General features: G+C 30.4%; 1 protein-coding gene across 1 annotated transcript in view; it reads right to left on the reverse strand.

The window, feature by feature from the left end:
- Positions 1 to 19,538, reverse strand: part of LOC143236500 (uncharacterized) — a 92,189-nt gene that overhangs the window by 62,556 nt on the left and 10,095 nt on the right. Inside the window, exons 5-10 of the mRNA XM_076474799.1 lie at positions 18,055 to 18,312; positions 14,601 to 14,788; positions 6,648 to 6,829; positions 3,797 to 3,972; positions 2,993 to 3,131; positions 112 to 167 (exon numbers count right to left, since the gene is read on the reverse strand). Of these exons, the coding sequence (XP_076330914.1) occupies positions 112 to 167; positions 2,993 to 3,131; positions 3,797 to 3,972; positions 6,648 to 6,829; positions 14,601 to 14,788; positions 18,055 to 18,312 (999 nt within the window). The remainder of the gene's footprint in view (positions 1 to 111; positions 168 to 2,992; positions 3,132 to 3,796; positions 3,973 to 6,647; positions 6,830 to 14,600; positions 14,789 to 18,054; positions 18,313 to 19,538) is intronic.

Here is a 19,538-nt window from a genome sequence, read left to right on the forward strand (position 1 = left end):
TGATTTTTTTTACTCGTATGATATTCTAAGCTTTTGTTTATGCGACATAAGAAACGAACAGTAGTAATAATAAATATACCTACACATTTTCTATACCCATCACAAACTTACCTCTTCAGAAGCAAACGAGAACTCCAGGTTATTTTCAGTGACTGTTTCCATTGTTGCTAAAACAAGTCTAACAATATTACAAGTACCACAGCTTCATTAAAAAACAACATATAACAAAATATAACTTCATTAAGAAATTTATATAAATTACAGTATAGTTTTAGATCTATCTAAAATTATACATTATCCTTGTAACATTTGACAAAATTTTAAATATTTCACTACATAATTATGTTTTTTGTTATTATTGTTATCTATTCATTTCTTTACGCATATTGGAAACTTTCAGTAATTAAAGCTATTAATTATGTTAAACTAATATTTTATTAATTCAAGGTTTCAACACTTTGACAGAAGCTTCACAAGAACAACAAATAACTATTTAATTGAAGTTTCACAGTTTAGAACGCTGTACCATATTCATGAATCACTCAAAACACAGTTGTGTCACGTATATGTTTTAATTTACTTCTTTGATGTCTATGCATACAAAAGTATTTCGATAAGGAGTGATGTCGTCTATGTGAAACACATTAATACATTACTGCATATGTACGTGTGTTTATATACATTTAAAATGTATATGCTGTTTTTGTTTCGTCCTACCTGACTTTTTCAAATGTATGTTTTCCTATAGCAAAGCCACATCAGATTATCTTCTGAGTCCACGGAGAGGAATTTTTCAATGTTTATAGTAAAGAACAATTAGTATAAGTTATTTGTTTACTGTTAAGCAGAGAGTTACTCAATTATGATGATGGAGAACCAATTTTTTACAAGAAAAGTGGGTTGAATGATTAGTTATAAATGTGCAAAGTTTCGGCAAGCTTATGTGATGAAGTTTCTTTTACTACCAATGCAACCAGTTTCCAAACTTCACAAGGCTGCACAAGGTTCTATATGTAGTTTTCCACTGTAGATAATGAACTACAATTTGTAACGTTATAAACTATGGGATTTGTGCATGGACTTTTGTATTTCCTGTTTAATGTCAAAGTTATTATTTTCGTAAATACCAAATGTGTAACTCAAACTTTATATTATTTTGCATTGAAAAAATACAGAGTGCTTAAGCTACATATGAAAAAAATTAGATTAAAATCTGACATGTTGTGCTATATTATGCTTTACTGTTCATAAAAACGTGTATGATTATATATATATATAACTTATTTGGAAAACATTTTAAGTGATAAATATCAAACAACCCAGAACACTCAAGTGCTACTTCAAACATTTAAATTTATATTTTATTTTACTGTTAGTGTATCAAATGAAACTGATTTATCACAACTCCCTGTAAACGTACATTTATTAATAAACGAGAGTTTGTACACAAACCGCCTTTGAAACCAGTTTATATTATAATTTGAGTTAGTTATTTTCTGAAGTGGTAGTCACGTGTCGCTTTAAAAATTGGTTTTCATTTTAAACCTATTATCCCTTCTATTTTGTTTCCTGGGCTATCAGCCATGGTTCATCAAAGAGACAAAGGTACCTTCACTCGTTTACAAATTATAATAAACTGACGATAATCATCGTTGAAAAGTTTGATTTTGGCTTAGTCGAAGTACGTGAGTGTATTGTGTGGGGTAAAAAAAAATCATACGTTACTATGTGTTGTCATATAATTTTGCGAGAATTTTAAAGTACACCAATTATATGTGATTATTTATTTCAAATTCCCTTTATAGAATTCTCAAAGTTCTATATCTCATATGTTATGTATACGTGATTTAACAGATACCTATGAAAATCTAAAATCCGCGTGACTTGAACTTCACAACTAGGAATAGCTGTTTTATACACATATATATATACATACCAATTTTTATGTTTGTTATCAAGATGTACTTATGACCGTATAAGTAATAGTTTTAATTCCTGTAAATTACACCACAAAATATATAAATACTATGTAACAATATATATATTCGAAGCAGCTTATATAAGATTATCCTTAGTGCAATATAGAGAGATGCATTCATAAATAATGGATTTAAGCTCGTGCGTTTATATAAAATAGCATTGTGGTAAATATTTAAACCGTGCCGAATGGTTAGGGCGAAGGAATCATAATCTCAGGGTCAAGGGTCGAATTTTCGTCACACCACATACGCTCTTCTTTTCGGCCGTGGGTACGTTATTATGTGACGGTCAATCTCACTATTCGTTGGTAAAAGACTAGTCTAAAAGTTGGCAGTGGGTAGTGATAGATATCTGCTTTCCCTCTAACATTACGCTGCTAAATTAGAGATGGCTAACGCAGATAATCGTGATATAGCTTTGCGTACAATTAAAAAAAAAACACAATAACACCCACGCTACATTCGTCATATTCATTGCTAACAAAGCTTTTCTCTCAACTGAGAGCTCTTCAATGCAGCTGGGATAAAACTAACAGAATAGAGATCTAAACATAATTTATATAAGATATTTGTTATAATAAGAGTAAAATACAATAACACGAACACTAATGTCTTATGACGAATATAAATAATCACTTTTTAAATTGCTTTTATGTTGTTATTCTGTTGACTGATTAACTACTTCCTTGTCTTCTGAGATATAATTGTGTTGTCTTACCCTCAGTACTCTGAAGTAGCCATGATAAGACATGAACTGATGGTATCTGATTACTGTTTCAATATTTTTCTTCACATTGATCACAAATTACGATTTATAGTTGTAATATAGTATCAGAAGTGCACGTGTACCTTTACCTCATTGTTTTTTTTATAACAAAAGCTAATGCATATTCTTCAGTATTAAGCAGGTGTGCTGAAAAACTAAATTGACTAGTTGCAAAACAAAATTACGCTGACGAAGTGTATGCAACAGTTATCTATAAAAACCAATTTAAAAATAAGTGTTAACTCACCATTAGTTTTAAAACTTGGTGAAATATTCCAAATATATTCCAGTCCAAAGAGTCCAGCTCCGACAACGTTCACAATATTAACAATTAAATTTCCTATACATATATGAGTAGGTCCCACAATAAAAAACGATGGTTCTATCTGAAATAATATAGGTTTTGTTCATTGGCGTTCTTGTCTTCTGAGTGAAATATTAATAATACTGCAATAAACAGTAGTCCTCAGTTCCTGGTTTATGCAAAATCTTATATAAAACCAAAGCTAGCGACAATATAGGAAGACTATATGTGAATAGAAAGATTTCAGAAAAATATTAACATTGTTAAATATTTATCGTCTTTTAATGCATGTTTTATTTTTAATAACATAATACCTAGTACGTATTTGCCATAAAAGAAGAAGGATTATTGAACCAAGATTAATGTTACACGAATATTTGATAAACACTGAAGAATTTTTGAAGTACTAACCACTCAGGTAATGGAGAACACTCGTTCTTCTACGAAACTATTTTAAACCCGTGGAGTGACGAATAGATTTAAACACTTAAGTCAGTGTTTCATAAAACGCAGACGAAGAACATTATTGATAATACTTATCAGTATACATAAATATTAGTTAATAGGGTGAGGATACTAGTCGTTTTGGTCAACAAAAGAAAGTCGTTGTAGTAGAAATATATATTTTAGAAAAAAATGTAAATATGTATTTATATTTTTATTGCTCTTATTCTTTTTTTTGGGCAAATCTGACATATGACCTTAATAAATAGAGATTTACACATCTTTAAATATCAAATGTTTTACCGTTTGTAAAAGTGGCACTGTTATATTTCCTTCCATACAACCATGCAGTTTATCGTGGCTGCACATGCTACGTATTTCATTGTTTTCCGCAAATGCGAAATTCATAGTTCTCGAGAGATGAGCCTGAGGTGACAAAGTAATGAATAGACGCCTTCCATAAGAGCTGCAAACAGAATCTGAGAAATAAACAAACAACAATACAGTTTTACTCATACTAACGTGTATATTTAGCATAAATAAACATGAAATGTTGTTATCAAAACACTAGAAAACATACCTTTTCGTAAGAAATATATATGGAGCGAAATCAAATATCTCTATTTCTTTTTATTCTGCCTCCACTATTTGCAATGAAATAATAACAATTACTTTCTGTACAAAGAGCAGTAACTACTTTTTTTACACCACATCCCTAAGATTCACTGCAATTGAGTATTATCATAAAAAAACCAAGCGTTCTTTTAAGATATGAAATATTGCATGTTAAGTTAGATATATTGACTTACCTGAAACAGAACCTTAAAATGTCTAAACCCAAAGATAATGTACCTGTTTTTTCAACACTGTGTTCACTCCTATGAACAGACAACTCCTGCTTACTTCCTCAACATATACATTATTTGATACACCACTAGTTACGAAGATCATCATGTCTTTAAAGATTACTTTTAATTTCCTTGTACCACACTTAATTCTTACCATACTGACTAGGCATTATCATACTGACTTGCCTATTTTTCAAGGAAATTACAAAGCTTTATTTGGGAGGATGTAATATATCAAGTTTCAACATTCATAATGGGAAGATTACGATATCAGAGTAGATACTTCACGATCTTACCTCTGACATTTAAATCATCATAATATTAAGATGTGATGTGTTCACTAAAACCCCTAATATTTCACGTAATTTGCTAAATACGATGCTTGTTGAACTGCAGATGTAAAATGATTTAAAGTGAAGTAAGTGGATAGACAAGAGGAAGTTTATTATGGTTTGGGACATCTTCATTTTATTTCATAGGTTTTCGCTTACCAGTAGAATTTACAATCTAGTTTGAACTTTACGAAGAAGCTGTTCTGAGTCTCGAGAAATACTGTCTTAGGTTCTTTCTCTTAACACTTCATTCCGCAAATATATGTGAATTTCATATAAATTTATGAACACAGGGGCAGTAAACTATTCGTTTCTTTTTTTCTACATCTTGGTGTACAGCAAATATTATTTGATATTTTACAGCCCCCAACTTTGCCCAGAATTCTTTTCTCAGTTTCTGGTTTATCCTTCACTCAAGTCTGTGTATTTAAATTATTGTATACTAAAACTATAGCTGCTCACAATTTTCTAATACATATGTTTTACAACTGATCCTTTTCATCCCCATTTCATATTATACATACAAGACTATGGGTGCTTTAGTGTTTAAACATAAGATACTTACCGAGTCGAATGCTAGTTAATCCAGATCTAATTCAGTGTTTTTTAAACTTAGTGTTGCATACGTGACCTAACAAAACTAAGTTTCAATATATATTATTACTTTTTATTTTATATTGAATATTATCATTCTCATATACTTTAAAGTAAGATCGATACTGATAAAATGTTTATTGGCATTTCAGACTAAGTTCGTCACGTACGTAAATGTGTGGTCAAAATGAATATTATACCAGCACCTTGGGTCTTTTTCCTAATATGACAATCTGTATTATATACAAATTCTGATCAAATACTTTAAGCTGAAATCAATTATTAGTTAAAAATAAACACATGGTCTTGAATTATTACAAGTATATTACACAATATAAAAGGAATAATGTCAAGAAAAAATGGTGAAAAATATAGCTTTTTTCAAGGAGAAAATCTTGACAGTAGAAACTGATTAGGTCTATAAGATTAGAATGTTGACCATTCTTTTAATTTTATAATTATATATATTTCTTCACCTCATCCAACAAATCTGTAATAGTGCAAAATTAAACACCAAATCTATTTTCATTTTACCAATAAGTGTTTGGACACCATTTTCTGATTCATCAGTATCCTCATTTTCAAGAAAGTAATCTGGTTCTGTGAGTATAAATTTTTTGAGCATTTTGAATCCAAAGAACAAAAGTAATTATGCAATCTGTGCATTACTCTGCAGCACTCTTCAGCCTGCATGAGTGATTTACTTAGTCTCTGATGTTGAGTCCAGAGTAAGTGTGCCTTATTTATAACATGGTGGAACCGGATCATTGTTTATAGCAAACCAAAAATTTCATTTAGAATCTACGTATCATGTAGTCAATTTACATACAGACGTTTTACACATACATTTTCAGACTATAATTTGTGAAAAATAATTAAATTGTTTTATGAGTGCTGACATGCATTATATAACAGTGGAATGAGTTTCTTTGTTTTGAATGAGACAAGACTAAAATTAACTTTAAAAACTACTTGTAACTTCTATCCACAACATCTACTTCATGTGGCTATATCGAACTTTATTTATTTTTATTTTTTTAATAAGAGACAAACAAAATGTTTCTACCTATCAGAGGATTCAACCACATTATAAACTTATTTTTTTTTGATGTTACTTTAGGTAATTTTTCCATTTAAAAAACTCTTGTTCTTTAATAGCCTATCTAACTATTTTATTTTTTTCTGAAATTCTTCATAAGTCAAAAGACAAACACACATGGAAGTACCACAAAGAAAAATAAATATTTACTTATTATATTATTTATATATTAATACTCTTATTCATATAAAATTATTAAATAATGAATCAAATACATGTATATGGAACAATTATAAAAAAAAACGACTTATCGAAGATATATAACAAACTTTTATACTCACCTTTTAAACTATATTCTAGTAGGGTAGATTCATCCAATACAAGAGAACAATTATTGTTTATAGGTAGTATGCTGCTATTGAAATTTATATGAATTTCCAAAAGGTCCTTGGTTAAATAAGCTGAAAGTAATGCAGGTGGATCTGACACTATTTCTACAGGTTTCAGAGATGTAAAGTGAGAACTACAAGAAATAATTTTTCATATCATTTGAAACCATAATGATATTTATTCTCAATTTCAAAATATATCGTTAAAGCTAAATTAAAACGTATAATCTAATTGTACAATTTTTATTTTGCTTTTATTATATAAAACAAGTTAGCCATTGTTCGCATCACTCAGCAAAACCTCCAAATCAGTTTGCAAGCTCTCCAGTGGCACACACCTCTAAAAACCGAGTTTCGATACCCGTGGTGGGAAGAACACAGATAGTCCATTGCGTACCTTTGTGCTTAATTCTAAACAAACAAGCCGTTTGTAAGATGTAAACATTCTTCTGACAAAATATCCAATACTTTAATATTATCAGCAAATGTAACTTATTGATCGTTATTTCATTTATGTTACTGATATAAAACAGAAAGAGCATGGGTACTAGGAATTAGCACTGAGATATACTACTTGTGTAATTAATCTAATCTGACTGGGCTCCATTAATAACAACTTTCTACTTCCTCCCATCTAGCCACTTTTCAAATAGCGATCTAATTCCCACACCGATATATAATTTTTTACAAGTCCTTCTTGCGGTACCTTATCAAATGCTTTCTGAAAACCTAGATAAACGAAATCTAACCCTTACCTTCATCTATATAAACATATAATAATAATATAATAATGCCACTAAATTCCGTTAGGAACATAGTGCCGCATACGCTGCGGTTTCAGTAACTGGCCTGGCTTTTTACGTGAGTAGGTTGTTAGCCTACTACACAACCCCCAATCTGAATGACAATTTCTCAGCCCACCGAGGAGAATCGAACCCCTGATTTTAGCGTCGTAAATTCGGAGACATACTGCTGTACTAGCGGGGTGCATCTATATAAACAACAACATTTTTAAAGAATGTTAAAGGATTTTTAAGGTAATATGTTTTATAAAGTAATTTAAGAAAGTTTCGTATTTTATTAGAAAGTTAACATTTTTCCTTTAAGATATCATGTTGACTTTCTAATACAATACGAAGCTTTCTTAAATTACTTTTTAAAACATATCTTATCGAGCTTTCCAAACTTTTTCCCACAACTGAACTAGTAATAACAGAATGTAGAGTACTAAGACAATTTTTATCATCTCCTTTGAAAATAAATCCAGCATTAGCTAATTTTCAATCTTTTGGCCAATGCCTATTATTCAAATACACCCAAAAACTAGTAGCAAGTGGTTCACATATCCCTCACTTAAGCTCCTTTAAAACTCTTGTGTAACTATTATTTGGCCAAGGAGTTTTATCTTTCTTTAAAGTTTCTTTTTTCTTAACAAATTAAGAAATAATGTAATCATCTTGCTTCCATTTATCAAATGCTGAATATTGATACATTGCTTAAATTTTTATGAGTAAAAACCGAAGAGAAACCGAAATGAATAATTTAGCCTTTACATAATCACCAAATACGAAACTTCCTGAATCATCCCTCAATGGTTCAACCCCAATCCTAATATTTTCTACACTGTTTATGTTTCTAAAAAAATATTCACTGTTAGTTTTTATATTTTCAACAAACCTTTCTCTCACTAGAGTGACAAGAAAAGACCAACATATGCGAACACGTGTAATAAATAACCAAAATAAGATAACAATATAAAACACAATTCAGGGTTACGAGGTATTTTTATTGAATTAAAGCAACAGTTTAAGGGGAATTTGGTATAAAGTAAAAAATTTTTACTTCTTTCAAGCGTCATAAATCCAAACTCATCATATACTTGGTTTAAGATACTCTTTAGTTTGGAACTTATATTACTTTATTTTCATAATTTACAGATTTATGAGTATTTAACTTTTCATATTTGTTTTATTTATCAACTAACCATTTTCTTATACAAATTTTCATTTTAAATAAGTGCTAGTTTTAGTAGAAAGAACAAATATTATTAATTAAAATCACTCGTTGCCTTTGTGTTAGTTACAAAGCATGCAGAGAATTTTATAAATATCGAAGGTATTAAATATATTTGAAATATATGCAGAAAGTGTTCCGTTTGTATAAAAAATGTAAGTTATACAAAGGTGTGAAATATGTTATACAGAAGCAATTTTGAAACCTCATACGTCGTTAGTTGATCTTGACAAGTCCGATAATGCTCCAACGACGACTGTAGATCTTTATAGGATATATTCAGTATAATTTCCATTTCAAAAACACTTTGACGTAAAGCTTTTATTTTCAAAAATACACAAATACCTTACTGGTTCCATAAGCCACCTAGTGTATGATAATGACAGTTCAACATATCGATGCTACAACAATCTGACTGGACAAATACCCATAACAACTGTAATTGGCGACTTATATGGCATATTAGTTTCTGGATTGATATTAAAACCCATTCTTTATTCATATTCGTAAGGTACACAACAGTTGAAATGATATGTCGTGGAAACAGTTTGTGTATGTGGGTTTATGTCGCTTCTCAAGACGGAAATATTTTGTCATTACGCACTGTTTCTTGGAACTTTTGGACGAATTTGTCCAATTACATTTGCATTAGGGATATCCGCCAGTTTAAAAATGCTACATCTGCTTTCTATGTTTGGGTTACAACTTGTTGCAGATACTTTCTGGACGTTTCTAGTTCTCCATGATAATCCACATTCATTTGTTTTAAAATGCTATTAAGTACGATAGATAACTCCTCTTAGAAAATCTAAGTCCCGATCACAACACATTTTATGATCTGAATGTACGCATATTTTACGTGGAAAACGACAGTTATGTATCCTTCTGAAAAGCAAGCAATTTTCTCTTAAATTACACTATCTATTCATGATGTCAGAAAAACGCTTAAGTTCAAAACTTCTTGATACAAAATGAGTAAACCCATATACTCCAAGGGTTATAAAAAGGTGGGCCTTTCGTCTGCAGAGGAAAATAAGAATGACGGTGCCATCAATGGAATTACCCACGTATTTTGTTTATTACATATCAGGCACAATTTTGTGTCCTTGCCAACTGCTTCTTCTTACCTACAGATATCTCTAGGCCTTTTTCCAGGAGATTCTTGTGATATTTCTTGAATCGACATCGGAGGTAAAGCAGATGCTATTTTTTTCTCCTTCGATGATTTCACATCTTGAATAATTTAATAATTCAACGTCATATCATAAATGAACGAAGATTTTCTCATCCACAATTAATAACAAATTGTCATGAATATTTGCGACGAAATGGACAAAAAATCGTTTTTTTTTCTATTTCTTATAATATCTGCTATTTGATCCATAAAAAACGTGAATATACAATCTTCTTTTTTACAAATGGTGGTGTAATCGATATGAGTGAAAAAAAGGATGTTGAATGACGTCATGAAAGTTATATCTTTTTCCAAGAAGACTTTAATTTGTTTTGTTTTTTTTTGGAATTTCGCACAAAGCTACTCGAGGGCTATCTGTGCTAGCCGTTCCTAATTTAGCAGTGTAAGACTAGAGGGAAGGCAGCTAGTCATCACCACCCACCGCCAACTCTTGGGGTACTCTTTTACCAACAAATTGTACCGTCACTTTATAACGCCCCCACGGCTGGGAGGGCGAGCATGTTTGGCGCGACTCGGGCGCGAACCCGCGACCCTCAGATTACGAAGCGCACGCCTTAACGCGCTAGGCCATGCCAGGCCCAAGACTTTAGTATATTTTTCTATGTACTGGGCAAAGTATGTTTCATTTCCGGTACTACTTGACAGGAGACGAGAGTGTTACTAACCTGTGTTCAGCATATTTTGCTTTATAAATGGTTAAAAATAAATATAAAATCTATACTTATGTATTTAAGTAATATAAAGGCGACACCTGGACACAGATTAAAAAAAATATTATGCTACTTTATTTATACAAAAAGGTACGGAATATTATCTTAAATAAGTAGTAAGTTTCAGGAAAAGTAAAGGTTACACTACTTGAAAGAAACAAGCAAAGAACGAACAAATGTTTTTTTCTGACAGAAATGAAATCAATGATCGCAGATCTGTGGTTCCAAGATCCAGATTGATTCCAAAAGTCAAACATTGTTTAGATTAGCGACACAATAAGCACCTTTAGTTTTGAATCATGTTTTGATACCGATGAGAGTAACATTTTTAATGGGAAAACCGGGTCGGTTGAAGTGTCTGTTAATAGGAAGATCGTTTAGAATCAATTTAGGTATTGGAACCTGAGATCTCGGATCATTGGTTTCATCTCTGTCTGAAAAATAATTGTTGTTCTTTGTCTTTGCTTATTTCTTTCATTAATGAGAACCCTAATTTTCCTTGCGCTTGTATAAGTTAATTTATCTAATACTTGATTTTCAACCAGTTAACATGAATGAAATAATTGCTTAGTAGCAAAGAATATAGTGTATGATCAGACAAGTATGTACGAGTTGTTATTCTGATCTTTACGTTTTAACCATTTGTTTCTCAAGCCTCGCATGCACACGTGTTTCTTTTTTTTTTATAAAAGTGTCACCTTTTGGTAAAATCTCTTTCAAAACGTATCAACACTTTGTTAAAAAAATTAATCCGGATTCATTTGTCGTCATGCCTTCTCACAAGCCAAGTGTTAGAAGCATCAAGTTTTTGGTCATACAAAAATAGCATGAGGCAAATGCACATGGTCAGAGAATTATGAAACTCCAAGCGTACTGTATCCAGAATTCTGAAACGTTACCGGACTACAGGAAACTTTGATCCAGGAAAGTCTGTTGATAGACGCTGCAAAATTACTTTCTTAGATGACCTTTTATTGTTCAAGTTAACATGTCAAAGCTGAAAAGAGTTTTGCGACACCTTACAAAAGTAATGCATTACCTCATTATTTCTAGGATTACCTGAAAAATAATGCATAGGAGACTGACCAAACAACGTTATTATGCAAGAAGGGTTAGCTGCAAACCAGTGTTAACCAGAACTAATCGTGTTACGTAGGCAATACAGCATGCCAACATACAGTTAGAACAATTTTGACATTTCATTTTGTGAGATGAATCCTGTTTCCAGTTTGTCAAAGCTGACGGAAAAATTCGTGTTTGTCATTTGCATAAAGATATGATGAGAGAAAACTATCTTTGCCACAGAGGTAAGTTAGTATATGTTGGGAACCTATTCATCAAGGTGGAAGAAAAGCTCATCAAATCCTTCAGGGAAAGATCAGTAGCGCCTTTTATAGTTATTACATGGAGACAATATGTCTGCCATATATAAGGCAAGGTTTGGTAATAGCTTTGTATTACAGGATGACATCGCCATTGCTCACAGTATATCGAACAGTCGAACATTACAAGACTGGCATAGTCAGCAAACTCTCCACATTTTAACCTCTTTGCGAACTGTTGGAAAAAAGACTGAGAAGGAAAATTTCTAACTAAGACCCTAAATCGTCTACTGTATCTGAGTTGGAGCTTCTTCAAGAAACAGTGTGGTGAAACCACGATGAATTACATGGATAACCTCATCAACAGCATGCCATGTGGCCATACGAAAGCTATTACAGTAAAAAGAGGGCAATAAATGTATTAAATATATATGTAATTCAGACTGATATAATGTCACAGATACTATTTATAATAATTTGATGTTATATTTTGTTTTTACATGTGTTTTGTCATGACAGAATTAATACAGATATACACATCATTCTACAGGTGTGAAATATAATTGTTTGCTTTACTAATAAATCGTTCATGATATTCATATAAGCTGTCTTCTGTTACTAATTACGTATTATGATGTTTAATATAACATGTGAATCCCAGATTTACACGTCAAGTGTATTTGTATTTCATTTGTTGAAAAATATACAGATATTTTGGCCAAGATTACATATACTTTCCAATGAGAATTTCAAAGCATTTGTTACCAAGGGATAATTTTTGTAGTTTATAAGTATCTTTAAGAAAGAGGTCTACCTTGTTAAAATCCATAGACATAACTTTATAGAACACTATTAATTTGATATGCAAGATGAGTGACATGAAATATATGTTCGTGACTAGAGCTTTGTTATTTAATAGACATGACTTTACTAATACAGCGGCATGGCCAGTTTGGTTAAGGCGTTCGACTCGTAATTTGAGGGGCGCGGGTTCGAATCCCAGTCGCACCAAATCTGCTCGCCCTTTCAACTGTGGGGGAATTATAATGTAACAGTTAATCCTACTGTTCATTGGTAAAATAGTAGCTGTGCAGAAATTCAAACAAACAAATATAAATAATACAGAAGGTAATGGATAAGAATAAAGATGTCTTTAATTATGGTTTGTTTGTTTCTTTGAATTTTGCAAAAAGCTAGACGAAGATTATGTGTGTGGACTGTACCTGATTTACCGGTGAAGGGCTACGAACAAGGAAACTAGTCCTCATCACATAACGCCCACATGTCTAAAAGGTGACATGTTTGGAAGACCAGATTTCAAATTCACACCTTCAGATTACGAGTCAAGCGCCCTAACCACCTGTCCATACTCTCAACATACAACAGGTGCTTGAAAGCTACGAATTACTACATTATATGGTATAATGAAATCATTGTTAAATCCAGATAATTATTAACATATATTCTAATAGTTCAAGTTGTTAACCTAAATTAATTTAAATATACGAATAATGAAACGTTAATGACATTGCTGATCGTATTTATAAATAACTGGAATTATGCAGATTCATGACTAATAAAAGTTTATCAAAGGACATGAAGTGTTGTTTCTCTTATATGTAATTGTAACAAAAAAACTGCAAAACACAATATGTGAAACCTAAAATTTGAATGCTTATCCATATGAACACAATAAACCTTCATACCGATTTTGGTGAATATCTAACCACACCCGTGAACTAATTATATGGTATACAACAGGCATTACTATTTATCTTATTTATATTGATCAACTTAAATTGTGGAGATTGCCGTAAATGCATATTAATGCATGGATTCACAGTGAGTAGGATCATTATTAAAGTACGTTTTATTGATTTTTATTATTAGTAATCCTACTTTCAAGTTCACTCGTGTTTGGAATTATCACCACGTAAAAATTCTTTAGGAAGAACATAATAATAGTATGCTAAATAAATCCAAATCTGCATGTCTTTAAATTAATTATTTCTTTAAACTTACTATTTATCTTATTTAATATCAGTTACATTTTTTTGTGGAATAAAAACAAAAAGTTGACATTTTTCATTTTAAACCTAAATATCATTCTTCAAGTTGATATGAAATGTATATGAAGTGGTGGTTTAATATACTTGTAATCCGAATTACATGGTGAAGAAATTAAAAATGATATTAAGAAAACATCTGCAATCAAACATTATTTTAGACACTTTTGATAAACCTAAAACTCTTGTTTGCCTGTTTAAGCGTTTTACACCTGTATCTCAATACAAAAATAATGTATATAAATATAGTGGGACATTCTTGTAAAACTCCTCCTGTAATAATAGGTCACAGCCAATTTATTGTTACATAAAATTTAAAATTTCTGTTAAACAATGAAATGTAAACTATTCAAGTTATGGAACAAATTTGAAAATAAAAGTGAAACGCGAAATGTTTTAGTTATATAGATTAAGGATTATAAATACGACTGTATTTGTTATCATTAAAACCCAACTGCATGATCGTTTTATTAGACTTATTGAAAAGAAAAAAAAACTTTCAGTATGTACTTGATGATAGTTTGCAGTAAATAAAATTGTATATTGTTTATATTTGTTTATAATTCGTAGTTTTTACCAAGTACTTTAATATACATTACCTTCCATAAATGTGCTCGGCTGTTGTCACGCTAACGTTAAATTCACAAACAGGCATGTCAAGTACATAACATTCAATAATATCACCTGCAATTTTCCTTGTTTTCAATGGAACTATTTCTGACGCATGAATTCCCCAGCAATAGAAATCATATTTCATGGTAGGAAAGCCTTCCAGCTTCAGCTCAACCTATAAAGAATTATAAGGAAAAAAGCATTTAAATGTTTTCATTTCGGTATTGAAATGCAAATAGTGAGAACGAAAGTTACGGTGAGAAAGGTATATCCTTTTTTAAGACATTGCTTTACATAAAATTACCGTTAAACACCATTCATCAGTAGATTTTGTGCTTTTAAAAAAATATTTAAATATGTTCAAATTGTTGGAAAACTGAATCATCATAAATCACCGTTGCTATATGAATATTAGTAAACAATACGTTTGAAATCCAGTAACTCATGGAACGACCTTATACTTTTTTTTTTTCTGGAGACCTACTAATGTAAACATTAAATAATGAAGTATGTATGTAACCTTTATACATTGGAGATTTTTAGAGTATTATGCATGTTTATACTGATGTAATAGTCTCTTTATAGTGCTTAAATAACCAAATGATTGGATGGAAATATATTTAAGTCTTCATAATAGCGTAGAATGGTTAAAAACTTATTTTTAATTTGATAACACTGCACAACAAAGTTTTTGCTTCTTGAACACTGTTGGGTGTTCCTTATAGAGTTTTGGCTGCTGATTATGCAAATCATAACCAAATTTGCCAATCACGTACCGTTTCATCGAGATCTTCAGTTTTGCTATAATGGAAAAACGATATCAGGGCAACAATCCGTCAATGCTTGCTGACTACTGTTGGACACTGCAATGTGATGCACCGGACATTGAATATAAACGAAAATCAGGAGCAAAACACTGTTAATTATGTTGAATTTAGTAGCGTATTAGAAACATAAACGCAATTAAATACATTATTGCTGGTAAACAGTTAACTGTCTATTTCTCAGAGTTGCTACGTGATGAAACAAAACCAAAATATATTTGTGCATACCCACCAGGTACCTGTCACAATCAGCAAACCTTTTCAGGAAGCAAAATTTTTGAAAAAATGTTTTGCAGTGTTATTAGTCACGGTGAAGAAATCAGTATATAATTAATCACGAATATATATGTGTAAAGTTAGAGTAAAAATGTACTACTTTTACAAATAATTTTAAACACCATTTTTAAGAGTCATAAAATGAAATTTTACGTCAATTTCTTAATTTAAGACAAATCTTTATATTAGTTAATGGCATACTGCAATACAATGACAAGCTGGACATTGTTTGTCTCATACTATTGTTTACTTTTTATGTTTTATTTTACTATATTTAATTGTTCTCAGTAATTCAAAGCAGTCACGCTGTGATGTTTAGATGGAATTATAGTTTTATCCCATAAAATTGTGTATCTTAATGTTTGTATATGTTCTTCTATTGGTAAACTTTGAATTTAAGCATATCGTAAAGTACCTTTATGTTCTTGTATTCTGTATTCTGAGTTCATTAAAATGTTACCAATATAAATAATATTACACTCTCATCCCATTTTTCACCTATAGATTTAGAAAAAACAAATTATTTTCATTTGTTTGTTTTCAAACGTGGATCAAATTGACATGTCTACACTATTTCAACTATTTTAACTCGTTGTTGTCATACCACCATTTAGAATGTTTCATTGATGTATCTTACCTTACCCAAACCTTTCCTATGAACGTTACATTTTTCAAAACATCTGTTTCTGTTTAGTTACATGCTAAAGGTAACTGAGAGAACGATATATGTAATTATTTACTTCATTGGAAGCAATTTTGGTTAACTTAAATAACTATATTTATTTTTTTACAATTTTTCCAGTGACTGTGTGTACATCGATATCAGCATCACTAATAAATTATTCCGGTTCCAAACATCAATGATGCTTATTCTTTCAACATTAAATTTATGAGCGTTTATTCAAGTAAGTTATATTACAATGTTCACTACAAACAGCTTATTGGATACAATATTTTTTTTACAAAATTACATCACTTCTTTACAGAATTCGTAGACTTGCTCTCAGTTTTAATAAGCGAGGTTACTTGTATTTGGTCTTAAACGTGAAATTCATTCAGTTTATTTGAAAATTTAACAATATTTTTCTCACTATCAATGGTTTAGATGTTCAACAGAGTATCACGACCTTTTTTTAAAACAACTTCAATGCCACATTTAAAATAATGGTAAACCGCTCTTGCCTTAGTACAAATTTTGGTGAAAAACAGTTAATACCACACGTATAACAATTAATTTGTGATGACAAGAAACTCACTTGAAGTAAATATGTTATACCCCAAGACATGTGTTTTTTGTGTTTGTGTTTTTCTTATAGCAAAGCCACATCGGGCTATCTATTCAGCCCACCGAAGGGAATGGAACCCTGATTTTAAGCATTGTAAATCCGGAGACATACCGCTGTACTAGCGGGGGCCTCCCCAAGACATCTAGTATGAATATTAAAACTTTTATAAAAGTAGATAAAAACATTTCAACCTTCTTAGGTCATTTTTCAGGTCACAACACAATTCTCTACTTTAATAATAGTTTTAATACCCATACCAACAGTCTTGAGATAGATGTATGACTACATGAAACATGGTATTATATTACGTTATTAGTCATATAAAATTATTTTTAATTACTTTATCTGCCATATTTAACTTTATTCCGACCTTGATTTCTATGTATTATTATCATTTCGACGGATGATATGTTTACTTTTCGGTTCGTACAAGAAATTTAACTTCCTATTTCCCACTCTATGTGTTTTAAAGACAGAGTTTTTTTTTTTTTTTTTAAACTAAGTCATAGTACCCTGTGTTTTTCTTTCTATAAATTTAATATTGTTATATATTAATGGCAGAACCAATATGCTAGTCATTTATTAACACAATTCAGATATTAATTTAATATCTAAAATATTGTGTTTATTTTTGAATAAATATTAGTTCTTGGCTCTACTCCCTATAATGTCTTGCGAATGCCACGTGTAGGAATTTACTTCAGGTGATATATCATTTAAAGTTATAATGACTGAGCTGTTTAATAGGTTTTGAATTTCATCTTGTACTCAGTTACACTTATTTTACGTTTTAAGCCATCATTAAACTACAACAGTACATGAATTCAACTATTATTTTTATTTACAGATAAAGTATATTCTTTTATTTATATTTTATTAGTTTTGTTACTTATACTTTTATTACAGAATTTTTTTTAATAAATGTATTTATGAATAACCTAAATCTTTTAATTTAATCGAAACCATTACAGATATTATTAAGTTTACGGACAAAAATAATTATTCTTGTGAATTGCTTGTGTAACACAAAAAGTATTAACTTTTTAATAACTTACATATTGTTGACTTTCAAGTCGTATTGTTGTAGGTTCATCATTTACTATTCTCTGGTTGCTCGAATTGAGTATAAATAATGAGTCGTCTTCTGCCAATTCGACTGTGAGTGTGACACTGTTAATCTGTACATCACATTGAAGTGAGTACACTCCATGAGTGCAGCCAGGTTCCATCTTCCATTTCAAGTAAACGAGGCAATTTTCAATTCTCCATAATATTTTTGATGTGATAATCTTTTCCAGTTTTGGTGTTTTGATCTGAAATATTCACAAGAAAACAACAACATGAGTGTAAACATACATGTTTATTAATATTGAAATTTTTATTTTCTTATATTAACGTACATGTGAAATATACAGCTCTTCTAATATTACACACACTACACTACTAACAAAGTTTAAGTAACTTTCTATGGATTGTTTCACACCCTTATCGCTATATTTAAACGTTTTCAAACAATTTCTCCCTCTTTTACGATCACTTCATGTCCTTTTTTTAATTCTGCTTAAATCATTTACCTATTTTTGGTATATTTCTATGTATGACTATGTAAATCATTTACCTATTTTTGATATATTTCTAGGTATGACTATAAAAGATTTTCAAGTATATAATTATTTTATTACCGATACTTAGTTTAGTTAAATATATATATTTATAAATATACTGTTAAATCTATATTGCGAAATTCCCACCTTTTAACTGAAGTTGTAGATGATTATCGAATGTAAGAATAATCAATGTGCTATTCGTGTATGTAAAAACTAGTAATTTTCAATACAGTTACCATCTCAAATTTCGAGAAATTCATCTACCATTTAGAAACCAACAATCCAAGAGGTATCTTACATTGTTCGTTTGCTACAATTGGTGTACTATAAACCTGAGAAGCTATAACTGCGATTAACATGTACTGATTGATAAACTACTGATATTTGTTTCGAAATTTTTACAGATTTCTAAAATTATAAACCGTTTAACTTCAGCAAATTAACTTTGAAGGTTAGTATTTCTACGAAAATCTTTTATAACTTCACCATTGAGAAACTTACGTGTTAAGACCTAGTTAGCATCTTTATTAAGTGAAGTGTACCTTTATTAAGTCAAAATAATTCACTCGCCTTACACTATCCATAAAATAACAAAAAGTTCGTAAAACTTTTATATATAAACCATTATTTATAATTATTTGTAATGGATGACATTTATTAAAAGTATTAATATTTGTATATTAAGATTTATTTCTATTAAGAAAAAAATGTATCTGTTAGCTTGTTAGCAAGCTTCATAAGTTTGGTATATATCTATGTTCAATAAACTTTGAAATTAACATTAAAATTTAACTCATTTTCGGGCTATTTGAAGTCATAATACGCAAGATAATAAATTGCAGGCTCGTCCGAGGTAAATTATTATGCGTAACATGACATAATTAGTGCGGTTTCTGTACTTTCAGAGTTTGATTAATAAAACATAATATATT

This window comes from Tachypleus tridentatus, chromosome 13 (assembly GCF_004210375.1).
Source record: "Tachypleus tridentatus isolate NWPU-2018 chromosome 13, ASM421037v1, whole genome shotgun sequence".
Lineage (NCBI taxonomy): Eukaryota > Metazoa > Arthropoda > Merostomata > Xiphosura > Limulidae > Tachypleus > Tachypleus tridentatus.